Source organism: Phocoena phocoena, chromosome 1 (assembly GCF_963924675.1).
Source record: "Phocoena phocoena chromosome 1, mPhoPho1.1, whole genome shotgun sequence".
In the NCBI taxonomy this organism is placed as follows: domain Eukaryota; kingdom Metazoa; phylum Chordata; class Mammalia; order Artiodactyla; family Phocoenidae; genus Phocoena; species Phocoena phocoena.
Genome location: NC_089219.1, coordinates 20,851,913 through 20,875,098, shown reverse-complemented (window position 1 = coordinate 20,875,098; position 23,186 = coordinate 20,851,913). Strand labels below are relative to the sequence as shown.

The following is a 23,186-nucleotide window of genomic DNA, read 5'->3' as shown; positions in this document are numbered from 1 at the left end:
GCCCCCTGCAGTGGAAGCGCGGAGTCTGAACCACTGGACCGCCAGGGAAGTCCCCTTCATGTATTCTTATGTTTATTCATCCACCATGTGATAAGCCTGTCTCTCAAGGCTAGAAACACTGGCTTTCCAGTCCCAATCCACAGGGAGTTCAATATGTTTTGATACCTGCTGGTCTGGTACCTGTGACACCAGAGAAGAGTGATAAGGAAGCAAAGAAAGGAACAACCTAGATGAACACTTCCTAGAGCAGGCAATATCTGAGCAGAGTCTTGAAGGTTGGAGGTGGCACTGGTAGGGTATACTCCAGACTCTTTCCCATCAGCATGCCAGCTGGGCCAGTCAACTGCCTCCCCCCTCCCCTGCCCTCTACCTAAACCCTACTAATCCTTCAGAAAAGCTCAGGTCTCATCTTTTGCCTTCTTGGAGCCTTCACAGACTAACTCGTAACAGCACTCTTTCTCCTCTGAACTCTGTCTTTAGAGTTCAATCACATCACTGCATCTAAAAGGTTGGCAACCTTTTGCAAACTGGAAGACAGACCCAGGCTTTGGGATTCCCTCTATACCTCATTTTAGATCCAGTGAACCCAGAAGCCCACACAATCAACAGTGTGCCAAACCTAACCCAATGCCCCCTTTCCCTTCAGGTAGAAGAGCCCTGACTACGAGAGCTCAATACCAGGGAGAACAGCAGGAATGAACCCAGGGTCACCTCAGAAGCCTGCTGTGGCTCGGCTTCCCACGCTCGTTATGTGGTGGTGTGCACGTGTCTTGTTTTATTTTGTTTTCCTTTTGTGGGGGAGGGGAACAAAGCCTGAGGGAGAAGGAATTCATAACTGACTGTTGGTTGGCTTCATTCCAATCATTTTCTTTTCTGCTGGTGACAGCTGTTTTCTCTTCTGATTTAGAAGGTTTGGAATACACCCCTCCCCACGACGCCTCCCCCTGAGCTCAGCCACACACTCAGATCCAATAGCAGGCTCCTGGTATGATGACTACAGAACATACATAGGAGGAAAGTTTGCAAGGCACAGTGGGCTGTCTGCCAGCGTTGCCTCACCTGTTTGACTCCTGGGCTGAGTGTAAAACAAAGATACAAGTTATTAGGGCAGGTGCAAGGCTCAGGGTGGTGCTCAGTTCAGAGGTTTCCAGTGGAGATTAACCCAATCACTTAAGTCTCCCATACAGAGCGACTAAACACAATTTCCCACCTACTTCTTCCTTCATGAACGACTTCTATTTAATAGCTCCTGAAATCCCATCTCCATTGGGAAGCTTCCTAGAATGAAAGGATCAGCAACCACTCTGGCTTCCCTTGTACCATACTGTAGACCAATTTATGTGACAGAAATCTTGCTGAAAGCTCTGTTTGATTATCCCCAGCTTTCGACAGTCTTAACAGGATACACACTGTCCCTACATTACAAATAAGAAAAACGAGGGCTCAGAGTAGTTATATACCTCAATTAAGGTCACATATATCGTAAGTGGCTATGAAAGAATTCAAAACCAGACCCATCTCTTTTTTTTTTTTCCCAGACCCATCCCTGAACCTTGCCCTTGTCTACTACTCCAAACTGCCTGCCATGGAATCAGAATGCCCACAGACTTGCCCGATTTTTGCAACCCAGGGGGACTCTGGTCACATGGTAAGTTAATGCTAATACTTTACACTACCCACGGAGTTCTCAGCCTCCTCCCTTTGCCTTATCTTCTGGAAGGCCCGAGCTCCCTGGTCTGTCAGTATGTGACTCAGAGAGCAGCAGGAGAGGGTGATGTGCCTGTGGGATGCATGGCACCAGTGATGCCACTGAGTACCTAGAGAGAGGCTTGTTGAAACCACAGGGGAAGCCAAGTGCCAGGCACTCACCTGAGTCAATCCACCAATTTCCTTCACAGACACATAGAGGCGGTACAGGTCCAGAGGTTTCCTACCCACAGCAGGCAGATTTGTCATGCCCATGGCCTTCTCCTCCGTGAAGGCCAGATAACGGTCCACCCACATCTTCCTCTCAGGCTCACCACCCAGCTCATACAACTTGGTGATCTTCTCATTGGTTGTAGTAGAAGAACTGGATTTCTGAAAGGGGCAGGTCAAGATTCTTAGGAACTGGTCAGATTCAAAGCCTATGCTAGGGGTCTTAGAAATCCCTTGATTAGAGCAGTGGTAAAGCTTCTCATTCTGGGGTGGTCACTAACATCTGCACTGCCTTCACAAAAACCAAAAGGGAGATAGACGTTCCTATAAAGAAAGAAAGCTAACACTGCCTATGTATTATGTATTGAGTGCTGTGCTAGAGGCCTTTACACGTTAGGTATTATAAATTATCCTTCTCTTAAAAGATAAGGTAGCAGGCACAGGAGGCCATGCCTGAGATCTCATAGCTTTTAAGTAGCAGGACTGAGAGTCAAACCCTTGTCCACCTGACATCAATGTCACTACTCCCATACTACTACCCAGGAGCCTGGACACACTTTTACAGACTGTTTCAGAGAACTCAAGAAACACAAAACATGACCTTGAGACAACTGACTAAAATGAAAGCCAACTCTTCCTCCTCTCAAGAAAGGAAGGGTCCTGCTTGAATGGCTTTGGATATCCTATCCAAGACATGAGGATGATGACTAAAAGGGTCTGGAAGCCAGAGGTGAACATCCACAAGAGGTGGCAGTTATGATTTTGATTTCCCCTACTTTATAAGGTAGGGAAAATGAGGTATGACAAAGGGCCAAAATAATTTAAATGACTTAAATACTGAGCAGGTCCCCAAAATGCCACACAGCCCAACCAACAGCACACTCAGGACCAATCTAAGAGAGGCCAAGGACCCAAAACCCCACCTGCCTCGTCTCCCACTTTATAGAACGTAGGGCACCAACCATTCCTGCTGTTCTGAGTAAGGTCCAGGAAGAGAAGAACTAGTCCCCCATGGCATACACCATCTATCAATGCATAAGGACAGGGGTCACAGTTTCAGAGAGAGCAGTGCAGAGAATTCTACTCTGCAGGTCTGGCATTTCCTCCATATCAGACAGCTGTGAGAACATGTTATTTACGTTAGGACCCCTTAGGCTAACTCAAACCCAATTCAGTGAACTATTATCCTGGGACCCTTCATGGTAAGAAGAGGCGACAGCACCCTTTTCCAAGATTATCTAGTTGGTGTCATAAAAGGCTGGAATCTGATCCCCTCTCTTCTTTTTCCTTCCTATCACTGAAAGGATGGGACAGAAAGTTGAGGGGTCAAGATATAAATCATTACCTTGGATTTAGATTCCGTCTTGGGTGTCCCATCTGCCTTGTTGTTCATTTTGGTGGCTGGAGTTAACTTGACATCCCCAAGACCCATCATCTCTGGGCTGGCTGCCATCCCTATAAAAGAGAAAAAAGTCCAATAGGTTTGTGACATGAAGATCACTTTGGAAGAAATCCCTGGGGTGAACAATGACTAGGACTTACCTGCTGAATTGTTAGCCATGGTTCCACCCATCGGATATGGGGGTCCCTGAGGGTTGATCATGCCAGCCATACTATTAATCCCTTGTCCATAGGGAGGTCCAGTTCCCATTATGCCCCCTTGATTCATATTGGGGTAGCCTGGTGGCCTGAGGAAGAAGATGCAAAGTGTGAGAGAGAGACAAGAGTTAGAGACACTAAGCTTTCAGATTTGGACTTGAGCTAAATAGGGCTGTGTGAGCCAAGATCATCTAGTTAGGCTTACAAGGAAAAAGTTTATGGCTCCCGCAAACCACAACCATGCACAGAAATATTCTTATCTTCTACCACCCACAAACGGTTCTAAGAGGGTGCAAGCTCCCAAAAGGAACTCATAGCTCAATTTTAAAGGATACACTCCTTGAAGAATGGAGTCTTACGGTGCCTCTTAAATACTGCCTCCTTTTAAGGCATCTCCAAGGTCAAGCTGTGTTTCCATTTAAGGGCCCTCACTATGGCAAAAGGCCTAGATCAAATGCTCAATTTTATTACTCTAGCATGGCACCTGGAGGGGCTTTGCATTCTTTTTATTTTATTTTTAAAATTATACCTCAAAAAACCCTTATTTACTTATTTTTTGGCCGTGTTGCATGGTTTGCAGGATCTCAGTTCCCTGACCAAGGACTGAACCACGGCCACGGAGGTGAAAGCCCAGAATCCTAAACACTAGGCCACCAGGGAACCAAATCCACCTCTTTATAGTCAATCACCCTATTCTACCATGGTTCATCAACATTCCAGTAAGAGTCACTTTAAGAACTGTAGGCACCAACAATGGGGTACACAGACAGAGTCTTCAAAAACAGCAGAATCACAGTCACTGAAGTCAGTGACCAAGGAAGAGATAAATCTTGAAGTCATTAAATCAAATCACACGGGCCTTCTACACTTTTGCACCAGAGTCAAATACACAGGACCACACAGAAGAGTAGGAGAAATGGCAAACCACAACCTCACCACCCTCCATTTCTTACATCGTAGATCCAAATCATGTGAATCATTAAAAATCCTTTTGGAGGGCTGCCCTGGTGGCGCAGTGGTTAAGAATCCGCCTGCCAGTGCAGGGGGCATGGGTTCAAGCCCTGGTCCAGGAAGATCCCACATGCTGCGGAGCAACTAAGCCCGTGCACCACAACTACTGAGCCTGCGCTCTAGAGCCTGCAAGCCACAACTACTGAGCCCACGTGCCACAACTACTGAAGCCTGCGCGCCTAGAGCCCGTGCTCCACAACAAGAGAAGCCACCACAATGAGAAGCCTGGGCACCGCAACGAAGAGTAGTCCCCATTCGTCGCAAACAGAGAAAGCCCGCATGCAGCAACAAAGAGCCAACGCAGCCAAAAATAAATAAACAAATAAATAAAATTGCATCTAAAAAAAAATCCTTTTGGAAACCAAGAAGCTAGACTGGCAGAAAAAATAAACTCTGAAGACTTATTTTACTAATCAAAATAATGTATACTTTATAAAGTTCTTTACATATGATATCTGGTCATGTGAAATTTGATACCGATCTAAGATGCTTACAAATCAGCATTCCTGCTATATTTTTCACTGTAAAGAAACCTGGTTTTCTAAAGAGCTCTCAATAAAATGCATATTTACCAAGATAACATGATTTAGGTCCAGAAGTATCTCAACAACCTAAATGACTCTACAATGAGCTTCCTAGCACTGATACCCTCCCTCTTCACTTCCCAGGCCTTACCTGTTCTGGATAGAGTTGGCAGCAACGTGCATGGCGACAGCAGTTTCTTGAGTTTTCCGGTTCATGCCCCCTGGTGGGGGACACATCCCTGACCCAACCTGAGGTGGCATATTGGCCATGTTAGGGCCATAAGGCCGGTTGCCCATGGAGGCATGACTCATTCTCCCTGGAGGGAGTGTGCCATAAGGTGGGATGCCAGGCTGCCCATGCATCTGACCTCCAGCACCCATAGGGTTCATGCTTCCAGCCATGCCTGCACTGGGGTAGTTAGCATTGGGCAAGGCATTATAGTTTGGCTGCCTGGGGTAGCCTCCTGGGAGGGGAAGGAGAGAAGATGCAGAGACTTGGTTAGTGACTCACTAGCAACTCACTAATAACACTCAACTCTAAAACTCCGAAGATAACAAACAATGGGAATCGTTCAATATTTGGTCTGGAAAGAGACCAATTTCATGGTCTCTTTAAACAACAACAACAACAAAACTTCATGATCCATTTAAAAACAAAAAAAGTCAGGGAGGGGGGGCCCAGGAGTATTTAAAGGCAGGCCTCAGTCGTCCCCTTATCTTAAGGACAGCACAGCACAGAGCAAGGCTGTCTGGCAGGCAAGGCTGGCTATGCTGCTATCCAGGCCCTTCAACTCCCAGAATTCTTTCCTTTCTACATACTCATCTTCCATGCTCTGTTTAAGAAATTCAGCTTTAGATCCACCTAGGGCTGATTTTGAGCAAAGATCTACTCTAGTAGGACTAATTTACTCAAAAAAGTTTAATAACCAATAATTACCATTTACTAAGTGTCTGTGCTCAGTCTTGGGCTAAATACCTCATCCCCATTTTAGAGATGAAACAGAGGCTCAGAGATATTCAGGGACTTTCCCATGATGGCAGTCCTGCCCTACTTTAGGGCCTGGCCTTGGTGGACTTAAGGCAAAGGACAGTTCTACTCTAATAACCCAGAGAGCAGCATATCAAACAAGGAACTCTTTTCTCGTCTCACCTCCATGTACTCCTACGGTAGTATACTCACCCTGTGGGCCGTACTGACTTCCCTGGGGACCATAGCTCCCCATGGAGTTCTGCTGGTAGGAGCCCATGCCTGTGTGCATCTGTCCTCCAGAAGGCTGACGTGGAGATAAGGCCGACCCGGGCTGGGGGGAACTGTACTGGGGCATCTGGGGATTCCTCTGCATGTAACCTATTTGTGGGTAGTGTCCATAAAGTTAGTACCTCAATACAATGGGAAAAAATGCTCTCCCTTACCCTAGGACTTCACCATCTATGTTTTCTTTAGCAAATACTTGCACGGGGGCTCTTATTTGCTGTATAAATTGTGTGCTCTTTTAGGCACACTCAAAAGTGACACAGCCATTAACCAGGGCATGCCAACTGTTTCTAGTAAATGGAGGTTTGAAAAAACAAACAGCAATGACCCCCCCTCTCCCCCCAAAAAGAGGCAGGACTTAAAGGGTAAAGATTCAACGCTGAGTATTTAGTATTTGCTGACCAAATTAGGCACAATGTAGGGGGGAAATCCATCAAAACACATGACCAACAAAGAATGACTGTGGGGGAACATAATTCTGGAGACACCAAGATGGCCAAGCCCATCCTAACTTCACAACCTGCTGCTGAGATTGTCCTAAGCTTCATGGTCATACAGTTCTCCAAAAGCTGTTGCACAGGTAATCAATCAAAGGTCGGCCTCTGCCCTGCTCCCCCCTCCCTTGAAGCCCAGCCTCTCACCTCGATCTTGGGCAATGCTTGATTGGTTCATAGAAGGATGCATGATGCTGTCCGACTGGCCACTGGGTGGCCGAGGTGGCATCTGGTTGCCTGCTCCAGACAGAGAAAGAAGTAAGCCAATTATGACTAATTGGAACTAGAATTCCAATTAGAATTCTGCCGCAACTAGAATTCCATAGCCTGGAAATTCTAGCCAGAAGGTCAAGTTAGAACTGGAAATGGCTTCTGAGAAGGCCAAGAACCTCCCAGTATCCCATTCACAAAAGGATCCAGCAAAGGGGCTCCCATCTCCCTTCTTCAAATGCTGAAGGGAAACTCTTTGCCAGTGGAAGGCTGGGGCTCCCTAATATTGCTGGGGGCCAGTCCTCTTTCCCTTTCCCCAAAGGTCAGCACTCGTGGGTACCTGGCACTGCAGCAGGCGAGAGTGGTCCTGAGCGAGACTGAGCAACACTGGCAGGAGAGCCAACTGGGGACGGGGAGGGGCCTCGGATGCCAGGCAGGTGAGGGGAGGTATGGGGAGAAAAAGGAGACTGAGCTGGATTACTCTGCTCCCCTTGGCTGCTTGAAATCCCTGATGTGCTCACTCCAGGGCTCAGAGCTCCTTCTGTCCCCATGGGGAGATCGTCTATTGAACCAGACAGATCCTGGAACATACACACAAGGACATGGATTAGCAGTATTAGGCAGAAAGATTCTTTTTTCAACAATCCTACTACATGATAAACATTTTTCTTAAACAACCCGAAGTAAACATACTGCACACATTTATGCAGTCGTGATACTATAGCTTACATACAGCAAGCTCTCTATTAAGGGCCAGAGAGGAAATACTTTAGACTCTAAAGGCCACATAGTCTTTGTCACAACTATTCAACTCTGCCACCAGAGTGCAGAAGCAGTCACAGACAACACATAAACAAATGGATGTGACTGTGTTCTAACAAAACATTATTTATAAAAACAAGTAACTAGGGACTTCCCTGGTGGCACAGTAGTTAAGAATCCGCCCGCCAATGCAGGGGACACGGGTTCGAGCCCTGGTCCGGGAAGATCCCACATGCCGCGGAGCAACTGAGCCCATGCGCCACAACTACTGAGCCTGCGCTCTAGAGCCCGCGAGCCACAACTACTGAGCCCGTGAGCCACAACTACTGAGCCCATGCGCCACAACTACTGAAGCCCGCACGCCTAGAGCCCGTGCTCCGCAACAAGAGAAGCCACCGCAACGAGAAGCCCGCACACCGCGATGAGAGTAGCCCCCACACGCAGCAACGAAGACCCAACAGAGCCATTAATTAATTAATTTTTAAAAGTAACTAGCCCACAAGCTATAGTTTGCTGGTCTATCTGGTCTATCTTCTGGTCTATCTACCAGAAGCACATGTAGTACTTTCATCTTCTTTCCCAGCCCCAACTTCTACAGTCATAAGAGAGCAGCTCTTTCAGCGAGCCTTTAGTTCTTTTCCATCGGGGAAACTTAACAAAACACTGCCAGGACAGCATCAGGAGCTATAAGAAAATGTTAACAAGTTTGGGCAACATTCACAGATCCCCTCTCCATCAAATTATTATAACCTACATTTACCAAGAACTCACTCCAAGTTACCATACTTTAAAACATAAGGGGTAGGAGGTAAGAAAGGGATATATTGCACAGACAATTCTTTAACTGCCAAGAGGGTCTGGGACTACATTCCTAACACCTGGCCAACAACAGGGATGAACAAATGTTTGCCAACTGAACAAACCGAGTTTTTTTCCCTAGTTTTAAGTTTTTCAATGAGAATTTGGTATTTATTTGGAGGTTGTGCTTGTCTTGAATTAATCGGTAAAGAGTTCACTCTAGGTCAGTAAACCCCAAGATTAGCAATCAGGAGCTCAATATGAAAAATATTTAAAAATAGAAAAAGGGACTTCCCTGGCAGTCCAGTGGTTAAGATTCCACACTTCCACTGCAGGGGGTGTGGGTTCAATCCCTGGTCAGGGAACTAAGATCCCCCATGCCGCGTGGCGCACCAAAAAAATAAAAATATTCACCCCAGGAAGCGCGCCCCCAACCCACTCCCAGCCCCAAGTTCACTCTCTAGCAATACCATGGGCTCAACATCACGCATTAACTTCAGGCTGGGAACTAACCGTACCTTGAAGGAAGAATGAAAGCTTTCGGTACACGCTCAGGTCTGTGAAAACCCTAATACTCAAATAGTTAAGAAAAAGAGTTCTCTTAAAGAGACACAGCTGAAGAGGAAGGAAATCCAAAATGGCCTGATTTGAGTCTATTCCTATTCCCACAACAAGCTCACCTTGGAGAGATCAGTTCAAGGTGATTCTGACCCTGGAGTCGGACAGTAACACTGGAGATCAAAGAGCACCTCTTAGGCTCTCCCCTAAGTATCCAGGTTGGTTGGACCTTTGCAAACCAGTTGGTTACTTCACTAGACTGGGAGTATTTCTGCTGAGTTCTGTGGGAACAAAGCTTGCCTTGAAGGCAAGGCAAGTAGGTAGGTGTGCATTTGTGTCTGTGTTCAGCTCTCAGTGTTAGCTGAGAAGTCAGAAAATGCTAGCTTTCCTACAAGAAGCAGACCCAGTACACCATAGCATGCTTTCACAAACTGCAACTAGAATTAGTCCCAGCATGGAAGAGAACTCAAGAAGCCCTCCTCTAGGTAACACCAAAGGGCCTCTTTTGTCTCAAAGGATTAAAGTACCTGGAGCTATGAAGAGCCCTAGATTCATCCCAAGAGAGGAGGATTCCTTTCCCACGTTGAGGGCTAAGCTGTACCAGGGACACCGAGCTTCTGAACCAAGGAGAGTAAACTCAAAGAGGCAGCAAGATGACAAGAGGAGCCAACTGTGTAGGCCAGAAAAGGCCTTGAAAGCCACTTGTTAAGCCCTGGTTTATAACAGAAACCACAGCCCAATGCTCTGTTTTAGGGACCAGTAGCTTTCCTCAGCATTCCCTCCTACTGTCTCTCCATTCCTTACCAAACCACCAGCTTCTAATAATAAGAGCTACTTGCTTAGAGGAAAAAGAAATCAGCATACTTTGGAACAGAACAGGAATTGAAGGTCTATCCATAAGACAAGAACTCTTCAAATGGCCTTGAAAAATTAAATGTTTTAAACATTTCTGTCTTTGATTAAACAAGTAAAACATGAACATTCTCATGGTAAAAACAGTTGAGACAGTATAGGTAAACTTAAAAGTCCCCTTTGCTCTCTTTCTGCTGCCTTCAATAGAGGAATCCCTATTCCATCTGGTGTATATCCTTGGAGACCTTCTGAGGAACTGAGGAGGAAAAAAAAAGAGGATGTTCAACATCACTAACCATCAGGAAAATGCAATTCAAAACCACAATAAGCCTCACGTCTGTTAGGATGGCTGTTAACAAAAAGACGAAAAGAAACAAGTATTGGCAAGGATGTGGAAAAAAGGGAACCCTCGTGCACTGCTGGTGGGAATATAAATTGGTGCAGCCACTATGGAAAACAGTACGGAGGTCCCTCAAAAAAAAAAAAAAAAAAAAAAAAAAAGGAACTACCACATGATTCAGCAATTCCACTTCTGGGTATTTATCCAAAGAAAACCAAAACACTAACTCGAAAAGATAGATGCACCCCCATGTTCACTGTAGCATTATTTACGATAGCCAAGGCATGAGAGCAACCTAAATGTCCAATGACAGATGAATGGATAAACAAAATGTGGTGTACACACACACACACACACACACACACACACACAGGAATATTATTATTCAGTCATAAAAAAGGATGAAATCTTGCCATTTGTGACAGCATGGATGAACCTTGAGTGCACTATGCTAAGTGAAATAAGTCAAACAGAGAAAGATAAGTACTGTATGATCTCACTTACATGTGGAATCTAAAACAAAACAGAACAAAAACCAAGCTCACAGAGAAGACTGGTGGTGGCCAGAGGTGGTGGGGGAGAAATCAGACAAGGGGGTTAAAAGGTACAAACTTCCTGTTATAAAATAAATAAGCCATGGGGGTGTAATGTACAGTATGGTGACTAAAGTTAATAAAACTGTATATCTGAAACATTTTAAAAGTTCTCATCACAAGAAAAAAATATTCTGTAACTATACAGGTGACGATGTTACCTAGACTCATTGTGTTACTCATTTCACAATATATACAAATACTGAATCGTTATACTGTACACCTGAAACTAATATAATATTGTATATCAAATATATATCAATAAAAAAATAAAAAGGAAAAAACCCCACCAACCCAACAACCGCTGCTATGGGGTCAGGGCGGGGCCTACAGATGCTCTTTCAGCCACACATCTGTTAAAAACCAGGCTCTCCACAGATACACAAGCAAACGTCCTAGCCCACCTGAGGGATCCCAGGAGCCTGAAAAAAACCACTGGCAGCCCCTGGGGTTGGGCTCTCAGCACCCTGGAGGCACCTGTGGTGGCAATGTGGTGGCTTCCTTCACAGAGGCATTCTGAGGAGAGCTGTCAGTTTTGGTAAAGTGCCCTGAGCTTCGCAGAGAAAAAGTACTAAGTAAACCACTGTCAACAGCAGTCCACCTGGGCTGGGATGCCCGGGCACAGAGTAACCGTAGGGGAAGAATCAGCATTAATCTTCTTATCTCTCTCATTTGGTTGGTTTGAAGCCAGTCTCTCAAACTGTCATTTTCATCAGAGGGCAACTGGTCAGCATGGGGGGGAATTTAAAAAGATATTAAGAACCAGAATGTTAGCATAGGAAGGAACAGATCATTTATATTAATACTAACAATAACTATCATTTGAGCATCTACAATGTGTCAGGCATTTTATGGAGTTACTTAATTTTCTACAATTCTTGGAAGCAGGTACTACCACCACCACCATGTGGAAAAGGAGCAAGCGGGTGCTTAGAGACGGGGTTACGTGCCCAAGCCATCCAGCCAGGAAGTGGCAGAAATCAGACTTTGAACCCAGATCTGCTGAACCCCAAAGCCCATGTTCTTTCTCTTTCCACTACGCTGTGATACTATATAGACTGAGGAAAAAGCATCATAACCTTGAGTTAGGAGACCAAAGCCCAGCTCTTGGTACTTATCAGTTGTGACCTTGGGCAAGCCAGCAACAAGATGGGCTTCCGTTTTCTCATTTATACGACAAAAAGGACTGGACAAATCTGAGTCTGTGACAAATCTGAGTCTGGGGCATCTGCAAGAAACTCTACCGGCACCATACAGTCAGGGCCATATGGAAAATGCAATACCAGCAGCAATACCCTGAATGAGGGATACAACTACCTACACACAGCAGTATAAGATGTAAGACACACCCATCAATCTGAGCGGCTAATCACAGTAAATGTTTTTATTGGGAAATGAGAGGGAGTGGTAAGAGCAGAAGACTCCAAAAGAAGTCTCCCTCCTCTACCTACATGAACAGATATTGCTCTGAACTCCACGTCCTTTTCTTGCACAGGACACACCTCTGCTTTCTACCCTACAAAAAGCCAGTTTTTCAGGTCTTTTGTTCCACAAAAAGCCGGATGTCTGGTTGTTGAGTCAGACTTCAATGTGCCTAACAAGTTCGGCTTTCTACAGCACACACATCACACAAAGTTCAATCAATCCAAGCCCCTATTCTCTCTCCCTGGTGGGGCGACCTTTAGCATTTCAGGACTCAGGTTCTCAGTTCTCCCAAAAGAGTCCACCTAACAGGTGTCTTCTAGGAGGACTGCTGAAAGAATTGCAGCAATGCCCTGTAAGTGGAAAGACCTCTTTTCCCGGGCTTGCATTCCTCCAAGCATAATCCTGCTGAGAGATAGGAGGTGAGGATCAGCCCACTCAGTGCCCTGCCAGTTCCAAGGAAGCAGCAGGGCCAGGGAGAATTTCCTCACGTGTTTCCAACGTGTTTCATGCATCTTATTGCTCATCTACCATGCAGATCAAAAGCGCTGGAGCAGGTCCAACTATTTCACACAGAATCTCACACTCCAGGCTGGCTACAGCCCCGAAAGCCTTCGTTTCTTCACTTGAAATACTGCCCAATGTTATTTTGGGATGTGACCTGATAGAGGAAGCCCATAGGGATTCCATGACGATAACTGTTCCAGCTGTGATTGGTTGCCCAGCCCCAGCGAGTGCCAGCATGGGTCTGTCAGGCTCTGCTGACAAACAGAACTCAGCAGCTAACACCTCTTCACACCACAACAAAACCATTCCCCAAATCACACAGTCCACACCTCCCTGGGTGTGTGTGTGGGGTGGGGTGGGGTTGGGGGTGTTTGCAGTGCTCTCACAGGAAGAGCTACAAATTCTAACATGAACTGGCTGCCTGATTAAGTACACTTTCAAGCAGAAAGATACCAGATCAGGGTTACAGAAGGGTGGGGGGGGTTAAACAATCTTCTGACAGAGACTCACAAGGATGACATCAGCTCATTTTGCTGAACAGATTAAGCAACATCAATAAGGAAGTCTAAAGAACAAGCTCATAGCAATGCTCAGATTCAGGGTTTTCTCATAAATTTGGCTGAATCCTCGAGAAATAGAGCTTTTGTTAACCCCCAGATGGAGTCCTCATATTCTTTCAGTTGTGAAGAGCTTTTGCCAAGTTGTGCTGACTACTGGCAGGGAAACCATCCGCCCCAGGTAAATTCTACACACATACTTGCCCAACCTAACAGATCCACGGTCCCTGTGGGAGGCTGCTCCCAGGCTGGAGAATGGGAGGAAATCCTGAAGAACACAGAAGAGGTTAGGAAACTTAACTTTGATGAAAGGCAGATGGTAGGAACGGAGGCAATAGTTTTAACAAACTTCAAGGAAAAAGACAAACTTAATTACTTCAGAACTACTTAAGGCAAATAAATTTTGGGGAGAGCTGATTTTTCATAAAGCCTTCTTTAAGCAACATATTTGTCAAGGGTCAGGGGAGGAAGAGGCTACCTCTATCATACACTCACAAAAAAATATTCAGTACAATAATTCTCTCTTTTTTCTCCTCAGTCTTTGCTAAATGGAAAGATGGGCGATCTGACCCACCCAGGCTAGAAGGGACTCCAGAGTAACAGGACTGCTGGCTCTGTTGTTCTAATAAGTGGTCTTAGTCCAAGAGACTAAATGCCATCCCTCCCTTGAGAGCAGGCTAGCGGTAGCGGTGCTGGTGGAAATGCCAAGAACGAATCAACACACAGAAGTGGCTGCCTCTTACTTCCAAGTCAGGATTTAAGCAGGTGGTAAGGAAGGGGAAAGAAAAGACACAGAGGCTGGCAACTATCCTTGCAGCTTAGGACCAAGCACCATCTCCTGCCTGGACTACACTAACTGTGTGGAATAGAAGAAACTGCTCTGGGAAAGGCTCAGAGAACTCTTATTTCTTAACCCCCCCACCCCAAGTTCCCAAAAACCCCTCACCAAACTCCCACTTCTCTTTTTCTACAAGCTTTTATTTTGGCGATAATGAATCATTTCTTCTTGGTACCCTCTGGCTGCCTGGTGGGAAATGCACAGTAGAGAAAGGTCAGACTTTTCTTGTCTCCAGAATGCTTTTCAGGGGCCCACTTCCATGACGAAATCCCCTAAATATACTCAACAAATTTCATAAAGAAAGCTCTGGGAGACCAAATCTCCAAATTCAAAGGATGTTGGAAAGAGGAATAAAAGCCAAGTCCCTTCGTGTCTCCCTCTTTAAGGGATTCAGAACGGACACGAATATGTGACTATCGTGTGTTCAACCCTAAGGTGCGTGGCTGTCTCACATTTCACTCTCACCATCTTCTGAGGTAGGTACCATCCCCATTTTAACAAAGCAGCAAGAGGCTCAGCAGTTAAATGACTTACCCAAGGAGAGAAAGCTGTTAAACAGGAGAACTGGGTCTAAACCCATATTTTCGATTCCAAAGCCTGCACTCTTTCCACCATTAAGGTGGAAGTTTGCCACTATCAAAGGCTAGGCTCCACGCTCCAAACAAGGTGAGGCAACAACAGTCTGTCTCCAGACACACCGGGTGATTAGCTACATGACTCTAAGAGGCTAACCTCACTAGGTATCACTTAGTTCTTCTGCAGAAGGAAAGAATAAAACTAGATAATCCAACTCTACAAGTCTACAATGCTATGTGTTCCTCTCTTTCCTAGCCACTCTTCCTTATAAATCACTCTTCCTTTCATGGTTATTTCAAGTCAGCCCTGTCACCTATAACTCACTTAATTTAAACCTACTTTTTCTATACTAAAGGGTATAGTACTTTTCCTCTCCTCTGGGTCCTTAGAAGGATACTCAATGTACAGGGGTGAGGAGGGAGGAGAGAGTGACTTAGAATCTAGGGAGATAAGCAGGAAGTTAAGTCCCTTGAAAGTAGGTGTCTGATCTCTCTCTGCAGGTACTCCTGGGCCCTAATCCTATTATCAAGCATAAGGGTGTGGCCCAGAGAGAGAAGTCAAAACACTCCTAGCCTCCAGTCGGCCTCATCTCGGATAATTTCACACTTTCTTCCTCACCCGGCCCTGCAGCCACTGTTGCAAAGTGCAGGACAACTGGGTCTTGTTTAGGAGCCCCAACTCCCAAACTACTCCCTTCTGGGGCATGTGCCAAGCAAGCGTCAACCCCCTGCCCACAGCCGCGCTCCAACAATGGGGCAACAGAGCTCTCCTCTAACACAACAGGGGAGCCCATTTCCCAGCCACCAAAGAGAACTGGGTGGGAAGAACAGTTGCTTGAAGTTGCACTATAGGTGTATCAACTACAGACTAATTGTTTTCTGCCTTGGGATCTTCAAAGATGAGAACAGCTTTGTGGGGGCAAAGCCTCCACAATCACAGTGTAACTACCCTGACCCCTCACGCTCGCTCCGCAGGCAGAGCCCAGAGTCCCTTCAAGGTCCTCTAGACCCAGTGTTCAGGACTGATGGTACTGTGCTCTATCTGCCTTTTAGCCTTAGGAGCTATATTCTCCTATGTTATTAGTGACCAGAAAAATGCCAGGCACACAAAAGACTATAAATGCTTGATAAATATTACTCAGAAGCATCCTCTTTAGACCCAATCTCTATTAGTCTCTTTCCTTTAATAGTCATTCCCCCACCCTAACCCTGCACACCTCCACTCCAGACCTCCACAATGAAGGAGGGACTCTTGGGTGTTGTCATCAAGGGAACTGACTCTCCTGCCTAAGACTGAGAAGTGCAATCCTGAAAGGGCCTCAGCCACTTGATAAGAGCTCTTGATAGAACTGCAGTGCAGGGAAGGAACGTCAGGCAAGGAGGCTGTCGGGAGGTGGGGCTCTGTATCACTGGAGAAATTTCAATCTAATTACAAAAAACAAGAACCTGCTGTTCTAATCCACCTCAGCAAAATCTCTTGACGTAGGTCTGACCCTTTGGGTGGAGGCTGAGGGCGCTGCTGAGGTAAAAAGTGGGGAGAAGAAAGAGTGTTGGGCTGCCAGCATTCCTGCAGTGGGCGCCCCTTCAAACAGCAGCTCGGCCACTGCAGCAGCCATTGATTTTCCAGGGGTCGATACTCTGCTCCCACAGATCTGCTCGGCTAGAGGTTTAATCACATTGAGTGCTTCTGCTCAACATCTCCCTTGCACTTCCCCCTCCCCAAGCCAATAAAACAAACACCAAAAACACAATAAGAGTTGGCAACGGATAGATGGTGTCTCCCACAGCTGGCCCCTAAACCCAGAAAAATTGTAAGCACCAGCTCAAGGGAACCAAAGCTACCTGGGCAATCCACAAGCTGCAGGGGCAGACCCACAGGCCCCAGAGAACCTTTTAATCCATTGCCCAACATCCCCATGAGACCTTTCTAATAATTCAGATGTTTTACATAAAAAAATCCAAGTTCCCAACTTGTGAAAAGAATAGATCCTAGAACTCCCAGAGGTGCTGATCGATTGAAACCTCGCTTTCTAGTTTGTCACAGACCCCACCACGTCTGTATAATACCCATGTTACCTACCTGACCAGCCTTCTGACACATACCCCTCCCCTGCCAAGGTTTCTTCTCACTTAGGCATTTCTCATTAGAGAATGTCTCATCTAGCCAGAAACCACCTCTTGGCCAAAAGTGTACAGTGTTGTAAGGGTCACTAGCTGCTAAGACTCAAATCTGAAAAAAAATGAAACTAGGTCAGAGCTGGGCCTGAGTTAGAGCAGTCAAGATCCGTGCATATTTATGGAATAGGGCTATTCTAACCCCAGCAGGAAATGAGCACTGTAAAGCTACAGAAGACAAAGAAGTTAAGAACCCCCAACTTTCTCCAAGCTTGCATTCCCTGTCAAGAAGGCCAACCACACAGACCGTGTTCCACCATGATCATCAGCTTGGATCCTAGAACTTGAGTAAGGAGAGCAGGAAAAAGGGGAGAGGAAAAGACGGCAGAATTCTAGATCTGAGAAGTGTAAGGGGGAGGGGTACTGCCTTAGGCTTCACCTCATTTGGCTGCTCCTCAGAAATACAGCAACCAGAAAGCAAGGAGGACGTAACGTGCACAAGTAGGGAAGGTAAAGTTGGCACTGTGCTTAACACAGCGTAGACCAAGGTCTAGGGGGCTGGATGGCCTCCTTGGTTTGATATTTAAAGGCCTAAATTTATATTTGCCAGTGGTCTTCCCTACCATGACCTACGGGTCTAGATAAAATCCAAAGATTTGGGGGGAGGGGGTGGAACAAAGAAATCTGAGAGTGGGGAATGGATAGAATCCTAAACCAGAAAAGACAGCCCTGAAGGCCTTTAAAACCAAAAAAAACAACAACAACTCTGTACACAGGGAAAGACATAGTCAAGTCCTAAAAGCAAAAGACGAGGAAGGAAAAGAACGAATATTCTTGATGACAGTTCCTCTGAATACAGATGCAGTGAATTTATTTGGAACTTGGTTTCTCTCCTACCTTCCCTCAAATATCAGGAAATTACCTTCACTCACCTCAGTAAACAACCGTCAATATTCCTCCCACAACAAAGCTGGCCTTAAGGGACAGATTTGCTCTCAGTCTGAACCTTCAACCTCTAGTTCCCACCTTCAACAAGGTACGGCTTCTTAGTTCCCTTGGGGAAAGGTCAATGGGAAGCAAGCTAACAGCCTGGAGATGAGCTCCGCCTCACAGCAATCAGAGATTACATCACAATACCAGCCAATTCCATGCTGACACCAGGGAGGAGAAATAGGTTCTGGCCATGGAAGTAGATGGAGCAAGAGATCAAGCACTGGCCCCCAAAGGGACAGCACTAGATCACATACCAGTTTCATCACAACTTTCAGGTAGAACATCAAATATCTTAGAAATATGAGAAAAAGACAACAGAGCTGATTCCATGCTTGCTTTATCAGGTATGTTAACATAGTTCACACCCATGGGCCCTCCTCTCTGGACCAAGATTCTCACTCTGGTGCAGGGGGGCCCTAGTGGTTTCTGTAAATATAGCATTTCTAGGAGGACTTTGTTCAGAAAGTCCAAGCTACCCCTCACCCACCTTCCCCAGACAGACAAGAAACAGCTTCACAATCCCAAATCTAGGGGCTAGCTTTTGGATTTTGTTTGGTCTTCTTGGAGAAGGACAATGGCAGAACTGGGGCATGTACTTCACCAAGGTAGTCTCCCAGACAGCTCTGCAGGTTATAAAAGCACCAACAAGAGAGAAGGAGAAGGGGAGATAGATGGAGGAAAGCTACTGTCACCTAGGCAACTGAGTTCATCCATACGGTGACTCAGGAATTTCAAGAAATTCTAGTTTTTGAGGTTTCTTCCTTCCATAGTAAATGCTTCCTACATCTTCCTATGGAGGAGAGACCCAAATCCAGAAGCTACAGTATCACTACCTTTGCCTAGAAGTCTCAACCCCACATCTCTCCATACCTCCTCCTTCCCTTTCCTCAAAGAGAAGAGAATATGGAAGACAAAGTCTGTTTTCTTTTTTTCTTTAATTAATTAATGTATTTTTTTTTTTTTGGCTGCTTTGGGTCTTCGTTGCTGTGTGCGGGCTTTCTCTAGTTGCGGCGAGCAGGGGCTACTCTTTGTTGCGGTGTGCGGGCTACTCATTGCGGTGGCTTCTCTTTGCTGCGGAGCACAGGCTCTAGGCATGCGGGCTCAGTAGTTGTGGCTCACGGGCTCTAGAGCACAGGGTCAGTAGTTGTGGCGCACGGGCTTAGTTGCTCCGTGGCATGTGGGATCTTCCCGGACCAGGGCTTGCACCGTGCCCCTGCATTGGCAGGCAGATTCTTAACCACTGTGCCACCAGGGAAGCCCCCAAAGTCTGTTTTCTGAATATGGCACTCTTCCTTCCCTTAAAGGAGCTTTTTACTCACCCTTTATAGGAGTTTGTCCTAATAGTAAAAGCAATGGGTTTTCACTATTAGGGAAGCCCATGTTCTCATTTACTGAATGACCTTGGTCAAGTCCTTTAACTTTTTTGGGTCTTGGATTCCTCATATATGTAAAGAGTGGGGTGAGGGGGGATGGTGGTGTTTGTGTTAAGTGTGGTGAATATTCTGTGGAGTAGCTCATGCTAACTTCATTCTACTCTTTTCCTAATTGCAGAGATTAAAAAGCTAAAAACTACATTTCCCAGAATCCCTGCAGATGGGTTTTGGCTATAATTCAGGCTCTGCTAATTAGAATCAGACTCAAGATTAGATCAAAGTATGGCAGTGATCATACTTCTGTCTCCTTCACTTGTTTCTACAGGCGCATTTTGGTTTCATCTCCCAGTTAACTGGGTGCTGGTTCTGGTAGCAGCAGCTGCTGCTTCTTGATTCCAGCTTACTGATCCCTAGACAGCAGATTTAGAGCCCTCAATCTGATAGTGACTCACAAGCAGGAGTTCCCGTGGTGGGTCAAATCTAGGTCTAGATCCCAATTCCTGGAGGATGAGCCTAGAGCATGCTCCCTCAATCCTCCTAACAATTTTTAAGTCCAATTCCCTATATTAAATACTTCTCTATTAAACATACCTAGGGTTTAGCATGGCCTAGGTTCAGTGTAGAAATCACTCTATCTGACACAGTACTGTCAGATGATCCCAAGAGAGTAGTTGTGAAGGAGAAAGAAGAGAATTATTCACAAAGCATATTCCCTGAGTCAGAGTCTTCTGGGGAAAAATGGGCAAGATGGGGAAGCCTAGAACTTTAAAATACATTTGCCCAAGACAACCTCCTTCACTTCTTCCTTTTTTACAACCTTCCTGTACTTTCTCCCTCCCACTCTGAGCTCTGAGGGGTGTTGAACTGCTCACATAAGTTGGAAGGTTGAGTCAGCACATGCTTTCCTTTCCATCCCTATATTCTCTGTAAGCTTTTACTCTGCTGAGATAGCATTACCTGCCCAAGCCCAAATAAGTATTCTCCGGGCTTGGGCTAGAAAGGGTACCAATGTCTTCCTCAGCAGCAGGAAGTATGTTTTACATACTCCAGGTGGTAAAGAACCAGGACACAACAGTCCTGACAGCCCTGCACTGCTAATAAGTGAAGATACATTTGGCCTACAAGATCCCAGTTTATCTTCTTATACCAATTTCTGGTTGAAGTAACGAACCACCAGCTTCCTGTAGCAGGACTGGGGACAAACTGAAAAACAAGGTCAAATCGAAGTGATATGCTTGGTGGGGATGGGGTACTTCCCACCAGTCCTCAGTAACGCTAACTGCGCCCAGGAGCCATAACACTAGACCTAAGGCTCAGTTAGTTTTCAGAATGAAGTTGTTCTGAAGAAAACAAAAGGTTCCAGCAAGAGGAATCTGTGTGAGACACACAGGCAGGAAGCAGAGCTGAGCCACCAGCAACTAGAATAGAAACAGGAAACGGGCCCAGGAACAAGCATACAGTAATCTGCTGCAAGCAGCACAGGCTCCAGCAGGCGCCAGGCAGTATCAGGGCCAAAGCAGCGTGACTAAGATGGAGAAGCAGATTGGCTAGTCCTGCCAGAGAACCGGCGTTCTAGAGAAGGGACAGCTACTTGCACAGGGTACATGCTGCTCTGAGCAGTCTGGGCAGATATGTGAGAGGGGGTGGGGATTTCCTTTATGAGACTTTCTAAGAGCACCTGGATTACAATTCAAGGGGAGCAAGCATAGATACACAGTCAGATATAAAGAAAACAGGTCACCAACCTCAGAATGGCCCAGCTTCTCTGAGTACCAAAATTGCTAGTGACATTTCTGTTATCCCTTTAAAATTAAGCCATCGAAAACCTAGGCAAAAACCGTTGGTCCTGCCTCCTTTTACCATGAAATGTGATGAAAGGAAACACTAACAGTGTAAAATTAAAATCCTTCACAAACATTCCAGTTTTTTAAGCCTTTAGAGAATTTCTGTCATTCCGCCCCCCTGCCCCTCACCAATAAACCTAGACAACAAAAAGCTGGTCCCCAAGATCAGGTAGGTAGCAAGAACCTAGGGGCTAGTCAACAAAGGTTTACTAAGTATTTGCCTGACACAGGTATTAGACACAGGCCTGAGTACTCAAGCAGAAGTACCAGCATAATGCTACGTCAACATGAAGAAAATGGGAAGAAGTCCCAGAGAAGGCATTTTCACAGCTAGGTTTTGAAGCCAAAGTAGAAGTTTGCTGGGCTTTAAAAAAAAAAAAAAAAAAAAAAAAAAAAAAAAAAAGGTTGGGGGTGGGGGGGAAGCAGAGATCACACGCACACCTTAAGCAAAAGGACAATGGCAGGAAGGACCACGGCTTGTGAGGAGCTTAAGGCACACGCGAGTGGCCAGAGATGAGGTTGCAGAGGTATGCTGGGAGCTGTAGATGGCCCCATAATAGTGTCTGGACTGTAGGCACAGGGAGTCAGGGCCCCCAGAGCACCCACAAAACAACTGGTTTACTAGACACGGTAAAATTTATTGTATTCCAAAGTCTCTGGCATGATATTTTATTTGAAAATATTACTCTCAGCTTTCAGGGTCTAACTCCTCCTTGCTTCAGAACCATAAGACACATGAATCACCTGGAGATCTTGTTAACAGTGTTGGATTCAATAAAGCTAGTGTGGGGCCCAAGAATCTGCATTTCTTGCAAGCTCCCAGGTGATATCTGTGCTGCTAGATAATGGACCACATTTCCCCCAGTACCAAGGATCTAACTGATTAAAGTTTTAGCATTAATCAGGACACTGCTTTAAAAAAAAGGCACAGGGACTTCCCTGGTGGCGCAGTGGTTAAGAATCCACCTGCCAATGCAGGGGACACTGGTCCTATCCCTGTTCCGGGAAGATCCCACATGCCACGGAGCAACTAAGCCCGTGAACCACAACTACTGAGCCTGCGTGCCTCAACTACTTGAAGCCCACATGCCTAGAGCCCGTGCTCCCCAACAAGAGAAGCCACCGCAATGAGAAGCCCACACACCACAACGAAGAGCAGCCCCCGCTGGCCGCAGCTAGAGAAAGCCCGTGCATAGCAAGGAAGACCCAACGCAGGCAAATAAATAAATAAATATTTTTTTAAAATAGACTTAAAAAATTTTTAAAAAGGCACAGACAGAGCAGGCTCCCATACAACACAAGGAAACCAAAGAACCACTTTTGTCAACTTTTCAGTTTGAGGTGATTCCCCAGTTGGTTAGTACCTCCAGCAGGCCTGACCTATAGATTTGGCCATCTTCCCTCTCCCACTCCTCCCTGTGCCTTCAGTTCACAACTCATCTATGCCTCCATCACAGGCAGGTCTGAGCAAAAAAAGGGAAATGGAAATACATTTATACTCTTCGTTTAGGACAATTCTAGTAAATGTTAAATGACAAAGGGTTCAGGCTTTTGGCTAAACATTAAGAGAGAATCAGATTGTCCATGACTTTCCTCTGCTGGGTGGGATGCTAAAGGAAATATTTCATCTAAAATATCAGAGAAAACTGGATTCAAATCCCAATTCCGAGCCTTAGTTTCTTCTTATGTAAAATAGAAGTGATTATTCAACTTAATACATTTCAATTCCTGCCTTTCCAGGAAGATTCGTTTTGGCTGTAGATCCTTTCCTGGCTTCACTCCTGTCCTCTAAGATTCAGATTCTACAAGAGTTCCCTCCCATTTCCTCTTTCCAGATCACTATAACCCAAGCTCTCAAGATTTGAGAACATCACAGTAGTAAAGCATGAGTGCTAATAGCTACTTTGTTGTTAAGCAGAAATCTAAAGAAGGGCTTGGAAACCCAAGTGATACAACAGTATCTTTAGATAATTTAACAGACATTAAAAATCCTACTCCTGGGCTTCCCTGGTGGCGCAGTGGTTGAGAGTCCGCCTGCCGATGCAGGGG

General features: G+C 45.7%; 1 protein-coding gene across 2 annotated transcripts in view; it reads right to left on the bottom strand.

Annotated features, from left to right (window-relative positions):
* Positions 1-23,186, bottom strand: part of ARID1A (AT-rich interaction domain 1A) — a 70,061-nt gene that overhangs the window by 10,551 nt on the left and 36,324 nt on the right. For both annotated transcript variants that reach the window (XM_065895320.1, XM_065895328.1), the window contains exons 5-11: positions 7,351-7,591; positions 6,948-7,037; positions 6,232-6,399; positions 5,203-5,515; positions 3,460-3,605; positions 3,263-3,372; positions 1,870-2,079 (exon numbers count right to left, since the gene is read on the bottom strand). In XM_065895320.1, the coding sequence (XP_065751392.1) occupies positions 1,870-2,079; positions 3,263-3,372; positions 3,460-3,605; positions 5,203-5,515; positions 6,232-6,399; positions 6,948-7,037; positions 7,351-7,591 (1,278 nt within the window). The remainder of the gene's footprint in view (positions 1-1,869; positions 2,080-3,262; positions 3,373-3,459; positions 3,606-5,202; positions 5,516-6,231; positions 6,400-6,947; positions 7,038-7,350; positions 7,592-23,186) is intronic.